Source organism: Haliotis rufescens, unplaced genomic scaffold (assembly GCF_023055435.1).
Source record: "Haliotis rufescens isolate VD_foot unplaced genomic scaffold, xgHalRufe1.0.p SCAF_1, whole genome shotgun sequence".
Lineage (NCBI taxonomy): Eukaryota > Metazoa > Mollusca > Gastropoda > Lepetellida > Haliotidae > Haliotis > Haliotis rufescens.
In genome coordinates, this window is record NW_025963779.1 from 81,591,615 (window position 1) to 81,605,240 (window position 13,626).

Genomic DNA, 13,626 nt, shown 5'->3' on the forward strand with positions numbered 1-13,626 from the left:
TATTGGTGACTATGGCGTGATACAATATTCACCAACTCGCATCGCGTTGTTTTCAGCTCGTGTTCTCCTAATGACCCCAAGACAAAACAAATGTTGCGAGCTCTCCGTACGTTAGGGTCAGCTGATATCACCTGTAATTGCTTGGTGTGTTTACTTATCTGCGTTGTCGCTTCATTAATTGCGCGTCTTGTTCTGCGATCCCCTGAGTTCCCCAACAAACGTGACAGAGTTCATTCGTTACCAAAAGTGAGACCGAGGACTCAAGGCGACATTCCAAATGTTCCACATCCCTTACAATAATCACCCAACGATAATTTGTTGTCGTTATTGTGAGCAGGGTATGTCTTTGGCACCACTGTAAAATCAATCGCTGGAAATTACAGCATATGCGTTCACACTGGCGTACCCCCCTTTTTCAGACATCTGGCGTACCCCCCACCCCTTTTCAGACATCTTACATGTTAACTGCCCACTCGGCCAAGTCTTCAACATCCTGAACCCGCCCTGGTTCACTGGTTCACATCAGCGTTACATTGAACTGTCAGCTTTCAAACTCCGTTACGTTAAATCTTCGTTGCTCCGAATCCTTATTATCCGCGTTCCTTGCGAAGTTACATTATACTTTCTACACCCATGATTCGTAAACAAGGACATTTGTTAACCCGAGTTCAATGGGAACGGTACCGTCCGGCCTCGCGAAGTTTCATTGTGTATACACCTACTTAACTCTCCAGTGTTTATTTGTGTTTGTTTGTTGTTCAGGACTGCACTCAGCAATATTCCAGCTGTATGACGGCAGTCTGTACATAATCACGTCTGGAGCAGACACTCCCGTGATTAATATTGCAAGCTTCGCCGCGGGGGTACGATGAGGACACGCTATCAACTAAATACCGACCTTGACCACTCGATCCATTTGGTCACCTCTGACGACCAGCCTTGGATTCTATATGGACCTGTTCTGTCCTGGAATGTTAACGGGGGTATGTGCAGCTTAATCCATCAATCTCGTAAGAGGTGACTAACGGGATCGGGTGGTCAGGCTCGCTGACTTGGTTGATGTATGTCATCGTATGTCATTTGCGTAGATCGATGCTCGTGATGTCAATCACTTGATTGTCTGGCCCAGACTCGATTTTTTACAGATCGCCGTTATATTGCTGGAATTTGCAGAGTGCGGCGTTATACAACAAACAATGGGTTAGTGAGTGAGTATGGTTTTTCGCCGCTTTTAGCACTATTCCAGCAATATCACGGCGGGGGACACCAGAAATGGGCTTCACACATTGTATCCATGTCGGGAATCGTACCCGGGTCTTCGGCGTGACGAGCGAACGCTTTGACCACTATACTACCCGACCGCCCCTACAACAAACAAACAAACAATGAAAGGTTAAACTGAAAAATATTCCGCAGCAAAACTGAATTTTGCTCTAGTTTTTTTTTTAAATTTGTCGTGAGATAAATGAAGCTTAACGGCTTCTGTATCCTAACATTTTGTCTCCACGTATCTGCATAATCCGTGCAGTCGATAATAACAGGAGGGATGGAAGGTTGTTGTTGTTATTGTTGGTGTTGGTGTTGTCGCAAGCTATATGACGGCGCTCTGTAAATAATGGAGTCGACCAGACAACCGAAATGATTCATATCATGAGAATCGAGCTACGCAATTACGAAACCATGACATACATCAACCAAGTCAGTAAGCCTGACCACCTGATCCCGTTTGTCGCCTCTTACGACGAACATGGCTTGCTGAAGGCCAATTCTAACCCGGATCTTCACGGGATGGATGGAAACTCTGCTCGGGGACAGTTGGTTGTGCGTTGGCTTGCTCTCGACCGACTGACCAGGTTCCAGTGGTTACGATAAGAATGTGAGGAATGATACTCCATGATAATAGTCGACATTGAAACTGATGTATCATCTTTGTATAATATGGGGTATATCTAACTGTGAGATTGATATACAAAATAAAATTAAAGTCAGCAGTCAAACAAAATAGATTTGGAATGATTTGCTACATGACTGCCAGGGGGCACGGCTGGCCCAGTCGTCTAAGGCGCCGCGATTCGCTGTGCAGAGTTGCGTCCCTTGGGCACGCCAGAAACCTATGATTGTGGGTTCGAATCCCGGTTCACCCCGATTATGTTTGTCAGCACCATACCCGTGCTCGTGGGTTTCACCGAAGTGGTAAACGTCTGAGATCTGCATCACTTGGGGCTTTCCTCCCACATTAAGCTGACACGTCGTGAAATAACTGGAATACTGTTAAAAGCGGCGTTAAACCCAACTCACTCACTATGACTGCAAAGTGGCTGGCCCCGCGTTTACAACCCATGCAAGACTCCCGTCAAAATACAATAGCTAAGATGTTTCATCATTTGACATATATATGATATAAGGATGATTACTCATTATCGACACAGTGATATTTGTTATGCAAAATGGTGCGTTTAGTCCTACATAATCATAATTCATGTCATTATCATATCTGCCTAATACATGGGTGATTATGTCAAGTGTCAACACAATCTCGTGGGCATTGGAGAGTGGTTACAGTTTTACAAAATACATCAGGCGTGATATTGTAAGGTTTTACTGTTTAGAAAATACACCAGGAGGGATATTGTAAGACTTGACTGTGTCATTAATCTGACCAACGGGCTCTTGCAAAGGCTAAGGGGCGCCACACATGCTCCTGGGGCTTCAGGGAACGTAGATCTATAGGCAATAAATAGTAAGACATTATGTATTAGACGACAGACAGACAGTAAACTATAGAACCCAGTCCGCCACATCGACTCAGCTCGGCTCGGGTTCTCGGGATTTGTCCAGCATCGGTTTCCCACGGGGTAAAGACATGAAAGAGCGCTTGCATATTTAACAAGCTTCTAATCCGAACATTTGTAACACACAACTATTTGGAAATTCAAGACTAATTCGAGAAGTGGGCTACCTCCCCTTTGTCCGAGTGCATTGTCGTTTTTTTCTATTGACGCGCTTTAATATAAATCGTCAATACATACACAACAGTTATGTGAGCCGCCAACACCAAGCATATCGTGTTGGATAATAATTCGAGATAAGTAAATATTTGTCATAATCCAACAAAAGTAATATGAAAAGGCTGACAGAAAACCAAATCAATCAGCTGCAGGAGATGTACGTGTTCCATTTTCAGCTGAGTGTCCCTCTCGTTCATTGCTTCCCAGCTTAAATCAATGCGCAGATCCCATAGGAAATGTACAAGAAATATTGGAACTCTGTACACATCGATGTACTCCCGGCATATCACGCGTTGCGTCCGTTTTGTCTATTTGCGTTCGTAAATTTGATAGATTTTAAAAACGCAAATCAGATCGTCCCATAAGTGCCGATTGCTTCGTTTTGTCTGATACCCCAACGTATACAACAATGACGAACGCTGTGACTTCCGTTCGAAAAGCGAACTTCCCGAAATTGTAGGTCTTGAATCACTGTCCGAGAATATAATCAACCTCTACCAAAAATCGCAACAAACGTAATATGATACTAATATATAGTGCCGCGACTGTGTTAACTTACGTCGTACCATTATATAAGCGTACACAATAATGATAAAATCCTACCGCTAAAGGTCCTATTGAAACGAACATAATCGTACCTACATTTTCCCCATATACATATACAGAAAGTGTCCGGATATAATGCGGCGGAGCCACGACCACTTGCATGGCAATGAACCGTCCCTGCTCGGTTAGGGTTGGTTGGTTTGTTGTTTAACAAACGGCGGTCTGTAAACAATCGAGTCTGGACCAGACAATCCTGTGATTAATATCATGAGCATCGATCCACGCAATTGGGATCGATGACATGCATCAACCAAGTCAACGAGCCTGATCACCCGATCCCGTTAGTCGCCTTTTTCGACAAGCATAGTCGCCTTTTACGGCAAGCATGGGTTGCTGAAGACCTATGCTATACCGGAATCTTCACGGGTCGTTCACTCATGAGTCCTTGTTGAACTAGGCCTGCATAGAGGTGCACGATATTACCGGTGTACCGGTATACCCCGATATGAAATACCTATGAATACTACCACAATACATTTGGAAAATACTGGTATAAATTGCGTTTTTTCAAAATCATGCATATCATTTTGTTTCATGCGTTTTACGCTTGTGTCAGAAATTAGCAGCTTTTTCCTGTAGTCGAAACAGCGAGACCATTTGTGACAATTTCCTGTATATGATGTGTCTATTACCCATGCTTTGTGACTATGGCAACATCAAACTAAATACGAAGTTGGCAAAAACATGATGTGGTACGTATGGCAATACGTGAGTCATTATTACAATAAGTTCCAGTACAAAATTCAGGTCAATACCATCGCTAATTTCCACTCTTAGTATATATGCGTCAGCCTTTCGCTGGTCGGATGTACAGTGCTGGTGTAACGAGAGTTGATGGGCATTGCATCACGTAATAGTCAAATTTGGCAGTTTGATTTTTTCATTCATTAAAAAAGCTCGTTAATTCCTTTGGGACTATAAGTCGACTTGTCCTTTTTTCGAGATAAGCGGATTGCCGATTTAGCCACGGTTGCCGTACTGAAATCGATTTATCAGGTCATGGAATTTAAGTAAATGACGTTACATCGAACATGCTAGGTGTTCTTATAGACAATGTGTATTGGAATAGAATAAAATTTCCGCTTTCCTATCAGAGAATTTCGTCGTGAAGCAGTGACCGAAAATATAATCTCTGTCTAACAAAAAACACACAGAAACAGGTTTGATATACGAGGAGGGGCCAAACTTAACTCGCACGGTGCACGGTGCAACACTTTCTTGGTTGGAGAAAAAATTAAAGCTACGTCTATTAAAATCATTAAATGCATATTTGAAAGTAGGTCAAAACGTGATCGATGCATCAAATTGGCAATAACATTTAATGCACACTCTGCATGCTTTATTACTGCTCGTGGAGACCGCCATTCAGTGCCGTACAATGCAAGCAGGTAGTACTTTCCGTACTGCTTTTCAGTTGAGGGGAAGTTAGGGATAACATGCATTTAGAAGAGTTCCTGATATAGAGAGTACGTGATTTTAACAACGTATTATTCGTGTGTTCGATACATGGAATACATGTTTGAAGAACTGGTGTTACGTTTGAAGAACAGGGGTTCGATACATAAGTACATGTTTTGAAGAACAGGTGATTGACACATAAGTACATGTTTTGAAGAACAGGTGTTCGATACATGAGTACATGTTTTGAAGAACAGGTGTTCGATACATAAGTACATGTTTTGAAGAACAGGTGTTCGACACATAAGTAAATGTTTTGAAGAACAGGTGTTCGACACATAAGTAAATGTTTTGAAGAACAGGTGTTCGATACATGAATACATGTTTTGAAGAACAGGTGATTGACACATAAGTACATGTTTTGAAGAACAGTTGACACATGAGTACATGTTTTGAAGAACAGGTGTTCGACACATAAGTACATGTTTTGAAGAACAGGTGTTCGATACATGAGTACATGTTTTGAAGAACAGGTGTTCGATACATAAGTACATGTTTTGAAGAACAGGTGATCGACACATAAGTACATGTTTTGAAGAACAGGTGATCGACACATAAGTATATGATTTGAAGAACAGGTGTTCGATACATACAGTGCATGGTTTGCAGAACAGGTGTTCGATATATACACTGCATGGCCGGAAGAACAGGTGTTCGATACACACGATTAATATCTTGAAGGACAGTTGTTCGATACACACAGCGGTATTAATGGACACGCGGCAGCTTTGTAGCCGGAACAACGTTCGCGTTCGGGAAACATTTCGTGTTAATCGACCAAGAGACAGATTTGTTTGTATGGAGCAGACTGTGAATGTACTACTATATCACACCTTTCTGAAATATGTATAATTACATGCAATCATAACTGACATACAACGTCCCCCTTGAGTTGAATGAGTATAGGCTAAACAGACGCGTGGGGTCACGTGGTACAGTTTGTCTGCGAAATATACACGTTAACACGTCAATCAATTCCAGTGTATCTGCACCGAACACTGTTTCATCTCCTATCCGACATTAAAATTTGATTAATTACACGCCAACCATTAATCTAACATTTCTGAGTGTTGAATTCCATGGCAACGGTCGCGGGTGTTTATACAAGGAAAACACGACAATCATGTAAATCGTTAACAAAAACATTATGAAAACATTTCAGGAAACTAAATCGAACCAGAACTTCAAACATAGGATTAAAAAATGAACGTTCTGAGATTTAAGATACAGATGCCACGTCAATATTTATCTGTCAAGTATTAATATAGTGAATGAATGCTGTGTGTCGCCGCAGACTGTAATTATGGTCCAGCCATATCACGGTGGCCAGTAGCTAATCGAGTCTGGACCAGAAACACCAGTGACTGACAACATGGTCACAGATACCTGCAATCTGGGGGTACGGTGACGCGTGATCGGTGAGTCATGGTGCCTGACCAACTGACTTCAGTTTACTCATTGGGTCCCTAACCCGGAATCCCCTTAGGGGAAATCTTAAATATTGAACTTCAACTTTTTCATTTCACATAATATTGTTTCAGTTAATATATTAGCGTTTTATGATGCTTCATACCCAATATTTCAGTCCTTTATACCCAATATATCTATGCTTCATACTTAATATTTCCATGCTTTATACCAACTATGCTTCATATAAAAAATCTTCCTGCTTCATACCCCATATATCCGTGCTAAAAACCAAATATGTCCATGTTTCGTACCCAAAATATCAACACTTTTTCCCAATGTCTTCATGCTTCATACCTAATATGTCACTGCCTCAGACCCAATATATCCATGCCTCAGACCCAATATATCAATGCATCAGACCCAATATATCAATGTTTTAGACCCAATATATCAATGTTTCAGACCCAATATATCAATGTTTCAGACACAATATATCAATGTTTCAGACACAATATATCAATGCTTCAGACACAATATATCAATGTTTCAGACACAATATATCAATGTTTCAGACACAATATATCAATGTTTCAAACCCACTATATCCATGCTTCAGACCCAATATATCCATGTTTCAGACCCAATATATCCGTACTTCAGACACAATATATCAATGCTTCAGACCCAATATATCCATGTTTCAGACACAATATATCCATGTTTCAGACCCAATATATCCATGCTTCAGACCCAATATATCCATGTTTCAAACCCAACATATCCATGCTTCAGACCAAATATATCCATGTTTCAAACCCAACATATCCATGCCTCAGACCCAATATATCCATGTTTCAAACCCAATATATCCATGCTTCAGACCCAATATATCCATGTTTCAAACCCAACATATCCATGCTTCAGACCAAATATATCCATGTTTCAAACCCAATATATCCATGCCTCAGACCCAATATATCCATGTTTCAAACCCAATATATCCATGTTTCAGACACAATATATCCATGTTTCAAACCCAATATATCCATGCTTCAGACCCAATATATCAATGCTTCAGACCCAATATATCCGTGCTTCAGACACAATATATCAATGCTTCAGACCCAACATATCCATGTTTCAGACCCAATATATCCATATTTCAAACCCAATATATCCATGTTTCAGACCCAAAATATCCATGTTTCAAACCCAATATATCCATGTTTCAGACCCAATATATCCATGTTTCAAACCCAATATATCCATGCTTCAGACCAACATATCAATGCTTCAGACCCAATATATCCGTACTTCAGACACAATATATCAATGCTTCAGACCCAATATATCCATGTTTCAGACCCAAAATATCCATGTTTCAAACCCAATATATCCATGTTTCAGACCCAATATATCCATGTTTCAAACCCAATATATCCATGTTTCAGACCAACATATCAATGCTTCAGACCCAATATATCCGTACTTCAGACACAATATATCAATGCTTCAGACCCAATATATCCATGTTTCAGACCCAAAATAGCCATGTTTCAAACCCAATATATCCATGTTTCAGACACAATATATCCATGCTTCAAACCCAATATATCCATGCTTCAGACCAACATATCAATGCTTCAGACCCAATATATCCGTACTTCAGACACAATATATCAATGCTTCAGACCCAATATATCCATGTTTCAGACCCAAAATAGCCATGTTTCAAACCCAATATATCCATGTTTCAGACACAATATATCCATGTTTCAAACCCAATATATCCATGCTTCAGACCAACATATCAATGCTTCAGACCCAATATATCCGTACTTCAGACCCAATATATCCATGCTTCAGACCCAATATATCCATGTTTTAGACCCAATATATCCGTACTTCAGACCCAATATATCCATGTTTCAAACCCAATATATCCATGTTTCAAACCCAATATATCAATGCTTCATACCCAATATATCCGTACTTCAGACACAATATATCAATGCTTCAGACCCAATATATCCATGCTTCAGACCCAATATATCCATGTTTCAAACCCAATATATCCATGCTTCAGACCAACATATCAATGCTTCAGACCCAATATATCCATGCTTCAGACCCAATATATCAATGTTTCAGACCCAATATATCCATGTTTCAGACCCAATATATCCATGTTTCAGACCCAATATATCCGTACTTCAGACCCAATATATCCATGCTTCAGACCCAATAGATCATTGCTTCAGGCTCGGTGATATAGTTAGTAGTGTATCATGGTACGCCGACGGGGTCCTGTCTTGTCAATGAGGGATTTTATGAATAATGTCAAAGGCAGACAGTATCGCCATTGCCAAATAAAAATGTTATTCAGCCATATTTGAAAACGTATCATCGAGAATCACATTGTATCGACAAGGAAAAAACTCGACCCTGTGTACAAAAAAGACTATTTCGTAATAGCTTCCCAAAAACGTTTCAAAAGTGACAAATATACATAATGAAAGGCAAAATACGTCATATCCAGTTGCCATGCCCCTCCGGTGAACTTGAGTTCAATTCAATATTTAACAATGGATTTCAGTTTAGTAGATATATATGTCTTTATATTGGAGCTGTAACAAAGACTGTTTTGTGCCGGCGTGTATGACGCTCCATGATTACACAAGGACATTCCGATACAAACGTTATCAATTACATTATACACAATCATGATGACAGCAGCTAGAGTCAAGCTTTGTTCCCCAACAACGGCTGGCAGGGCTGTGATGACGAAACGCCGATTCAGTCTACGTAAGGGATTATCAAAACATCACTGTAGTTTTCTAAGTTGATATCTATCATAACCATACCACACCCCAAAACTCGAACTACCGTATTTCATCTATTAGATACCAGGGACGTCTTGCACAAAGCGATCTTAGCGCTACGACTATTGTAAGCCTATGTTAAAGTATGGGAGTTACGATCATCTTAGCGCTAAGATCGCTTTGTGCAAGTGGGCCCAGGTATCTATTAATATCGCACGAGCCTTGAACTCAGCGTCTATTAGAGGCCTCGCGTCTATTCAGTTTCATGCTGACACAGTGGCAACTCACTACCTTACCGAATCCCAAATTATACAGTCATATTCAAAAGGTTTTCTTGGTTTGTTGTTAAACTCTGCACTCAGCAATATGCAACCTATATGACGGCGGTCTGTAAATACTCCAGTCTGGACCAGACAAGCCAGTAAATGACATCGTGAGCATTGACCTACGCATCAACCAAGTCAGCGAGCCTGACCACCCGATCCCGTTACTCGCCTCTTACGACAAGCATGGGCTGCTGAAGACCTGTTATAACCCGGATCTTCACGGGTTCACAGAAATGGTACATTTACAGGAAACCGTCAATTTTACAATTTTAAGCTTTTTAAGAAAGTAAGCATTTCATACAGTATGTTAATGTGATAGGTATAATTAATTTATGAAATGATGTACCCAGTGTCTAATACAGTCCCGGATTCTATTTTTCTAAAAGAGAGTCTGAGTCGGCGTCAGTTAGAGGCCAGCGTGTATTGGAGGACAGGGCTCCGTTCCACAAAGCGATATTAGCGCTAAGGTGATCGTAACTCCCATACTTTAACATAGGCTTTCGATGATCGTAGCGCTAAGATCGCCTTGTGGAACGGGGCCCTGGAGCTTACTAGAGGAAATGCGGTATATACTGTACTCAAATAATGACTGGTCAACATTACCAAACATCGATGCCATACAGTCAACAAATAGTGTATAACTTTGAAGACATATACTTATCTGGGAGATGAGATTTTTGTAAAAGTTTAATGCTACAATAGAAAGGCTATAAAGATGGCTAAATATGTCAACGTAATTTGCAGTTTATAAGAGGAAGATGTTCAATGCGAGTACCAAAATCTTGTGATATGTAAAACTGTTGAGGAATAACAGAGAAATAAACCCGATGATATAACACAGATTGACAGAACTTCTGCCGAGGATCTACAAAGTACGACGAGTGAGTGAGTGAGTGAGTGAGTGAATATGGAGTTCTTCTTCAGTAATAATATAGCAATATCACGGCGGGCGGGAATTGGGTTCCGACACTGCAGACCAAAGAATGGACTACCTTTATCCACTATGCATATATATCACAGCCAGCTGCAGTGACATTAAGGCTAACGCTATTTTTAAGGGCATTGTCATTTTCAGAAGCTTAAGGTCTTCCATTAACTGTCCCCCGAAGGTAAATGTTATTGCATTGAAAAATAGCGTTACAGTTATTAAAAGCTAAATTGGGGAGAATTACTCCTGAGCACGATACTACAACTCAAAAACAACAAAAAACAAAACAACGTATGTTAAGATTTTATATTCACACGCAGGACACAGCAGAGGCCGGTGAGACATTGGCCTTGAAACACGTCATCAACAATGGCACATTACATATAAGGGCGGAATGATCGCGTGTAATAACCTTCCGATATTTGCACATGTGCATCTTTGCGGTTATCACTGAGGACTGGTCATTTGAAGCTGTAGGACGTCATGGTGCTTTATTCCCGAGAAATACAATATGACGTCATCAATTATGACGTTTTTATATACGATAGCTACGCGATAATTCGCAAAGAACAATGAAGAACGAAGCGTGTTTATTCCACGATAAAACATTGTTCTATCATGACGTCGTTTCTGGAGATATAGAAAATCTCACCCTCGTGTCTTTTGATATCAAATATATCAACAGTTCTGCAAAGCATTGTGATGCAATTTTATTGCAGCGATATCGACAATGCAGATATCGCTTGATCTCACCCAAGCGATATCTCCTGTGGGAGCCAGTTTTGGATGATAAATGAACGTGCGCTCGCAACTTGATGACGTCGTACATCTTGGACGACGTTATTGTTTAGAGGGGAGTGTTTAGTGAGTCCCCCCCCCCCCGTGAGGATTGTGAGAATAGGCGGGAATTATCAATACCAAACCCACCTGTTAATGAAATGGACTTGTCCGACATTGCCGAGGTCGGATTCTTTTCAGGGAGTCATCATTATTAAAATAATTATTGTTAAAGCTTGTACATTTCATCATCATATTTAAAGAGGCTGTACGTTATGTTGATATCTCATGGCTATAAATCGCATGAGGTCATTCGACCTTGGATTTTGATTCCGCCAATATCGTTGAAAAACAGTTTTTGTGAGCAAATCGAAAGTAATTTTGGGGAGTTTGATTGGAACGATTGACAGTGCAATGAATGATACCTGACACTTGAAGTAAGTTCAGTGTCACAATACTGTCTAAATGCTGCACTTGCCGTTGTGTTTGCTTTACCCTCGATCTGCAATATGTCGTGTGTGTACTCATCTATCGTTCAATCTCGCAAGTCCACGGAGCCGTTCTGACACAGTCAGACGCCATGTTTGGTTACGTTAGTATGCAACGTGAGTGCTAATGGCCAGTCGTTAGGCAAAATGAAGGCAGTATCAATTTACACTGTCCCTCGCTTTATTTTATTACTTGCGGGTCGTATTAGGATAATTCCATCCATTTTAGCTATGATACAGCTCCATATAAATGCAGCATCCAGACTTCATACGTAAAGCGGTGGTCGACAGTGTGACGTAGATCTACACCATGGTGACTTTCTGTTCAGAGCCACGAGACTGCGTGCTCGTCTTCAAATATCGTCTTCTCCATAAAACAAATTACGAGTCAAAGAATATTGTTCAAATGAATAACATATTTTTTTTAACATAAGTCCTCCTCCCACCACAAAACAAACACACACTCATAGTTGGAACACCTCGACACCTCCCGCTCCTTTCACTGTAAGTATTTCATGACCCCCTTACCCCCCCCCCCCCCCCCCCCCCGCCAAAAAAAATATAAAAAAATATTTAAAAAATAATAAAAAATAAATAAATGATTAGCCCCTCTCTCACACACATTTCACATTTTCAAACTAAAGTTAATTGTTTCATATTAATGCTGGTAATAAGTAGTTTTATCGCGTGTGAGAATGTTGCTTTCTCAAATAGTCCTGTGAACTCCTTGGTATCAAGCGGAATCGGCTAAAATGTTCATTTGTACTCAGATGAATATTATCCTGTTACATTCCATCCCGGTCATTTTGAAACCAGGATAAAATAAATAGACGCGGACAGGTTAAGTTCCTCCTCATGGCCTCTTGATCATAAATCAAAACTATCTAAACACAAATAAGTGGGTTTTGAATTACTTAAATCAAACATGCTTGGACTGCCATTAAGCCACTGCTAATCTTCCTTTAACTGCCGCATAACAAACTGAACAAAACTGCGTATACAAGGAAATGATAGTGAGGTATATACCTATCGCAACGTCCAATGTTGCCATGTTTGGGGATTGTCATAAATAACTCATATCTTCAAATTAAATCTGACCATATAACAATGCAAGAAATGAGTCAATAGAAAAGCCTGGTTGTAAGCTGTTTGATGTATATCACAAACAATAAACATAACCTTCCTTATATCAATTTCAATCACGCACAACCATTCCCTCCATAAAACTGCCTTGAAAAATATTAGAACTATATAAACTTTCTTCAAAACAATTTTCCTTGGCCTACTGTCCGCTGACAGGCACAATGCCGTCTTCAGGCCCAGAACATGATGTAAACAAATGTTCTGAGAAGGAAGTGTCGCAACCCTTACACAGCGCGCGGATTCTGCTGTTGTGATGAAAACAGCTGGTCTGTTTACACTCGCTAGCTTGGTCACCACGGCGCATGCGTAGTTAGTCCAAACGCACGTTGCATTCTCAGCAATGGAGGCCGCAAAAGGTACGTCATAAAAATTTTATTCACACCTGTACCTAATCCCAAGTTAATAATTGTTTATGAAGATTATTTCCTTGTCTATAACGATTTGTTGTGGTACTTCTAGTTGTCGATCACAGCCGACTACCAGTGGATCGCGTGATCAACACTCTGACATTGATGCACGCTGGAATCTATTTTTATCCCGCTTGTTGCGATAAATGGTATATTCCCCCACTGACTGTTTTGTGTTTATTGTACCGCTTGGTGCATATCACTTTGCTGGGAAAGAAGCGCGGTATTTCGCATTGTAAATAGTGTTACACAA

General features: G+C 40.4%; 1 protein-coding gene across 1 annotated transcript in view; it reads left to right on the top strand.

Moving 5' to 3' along the window:
• Positions 1-13,259: 13,259 nt before the first annotated feature.
• Positions 13,260-13,626, top strand: part of LOC124136883 (multiple C2 and transmembrane domain-containing protein 1-like) — a 198,341-nt gene continuing 197,974 nt past the window's right edge. Inside the window, exon 1 of the mRNA XM_048402229.1 lies at positions 13,260-13,322. Within this exon, the coding sequence (XP_048258186.1) occupies positions 13,307-13,322 (16 nt within the window). The 5' untranslated portion in view covers positions 13,260-13,306. The remainder of the gene's footprint in view (positions 13,323-13,626) is intronic.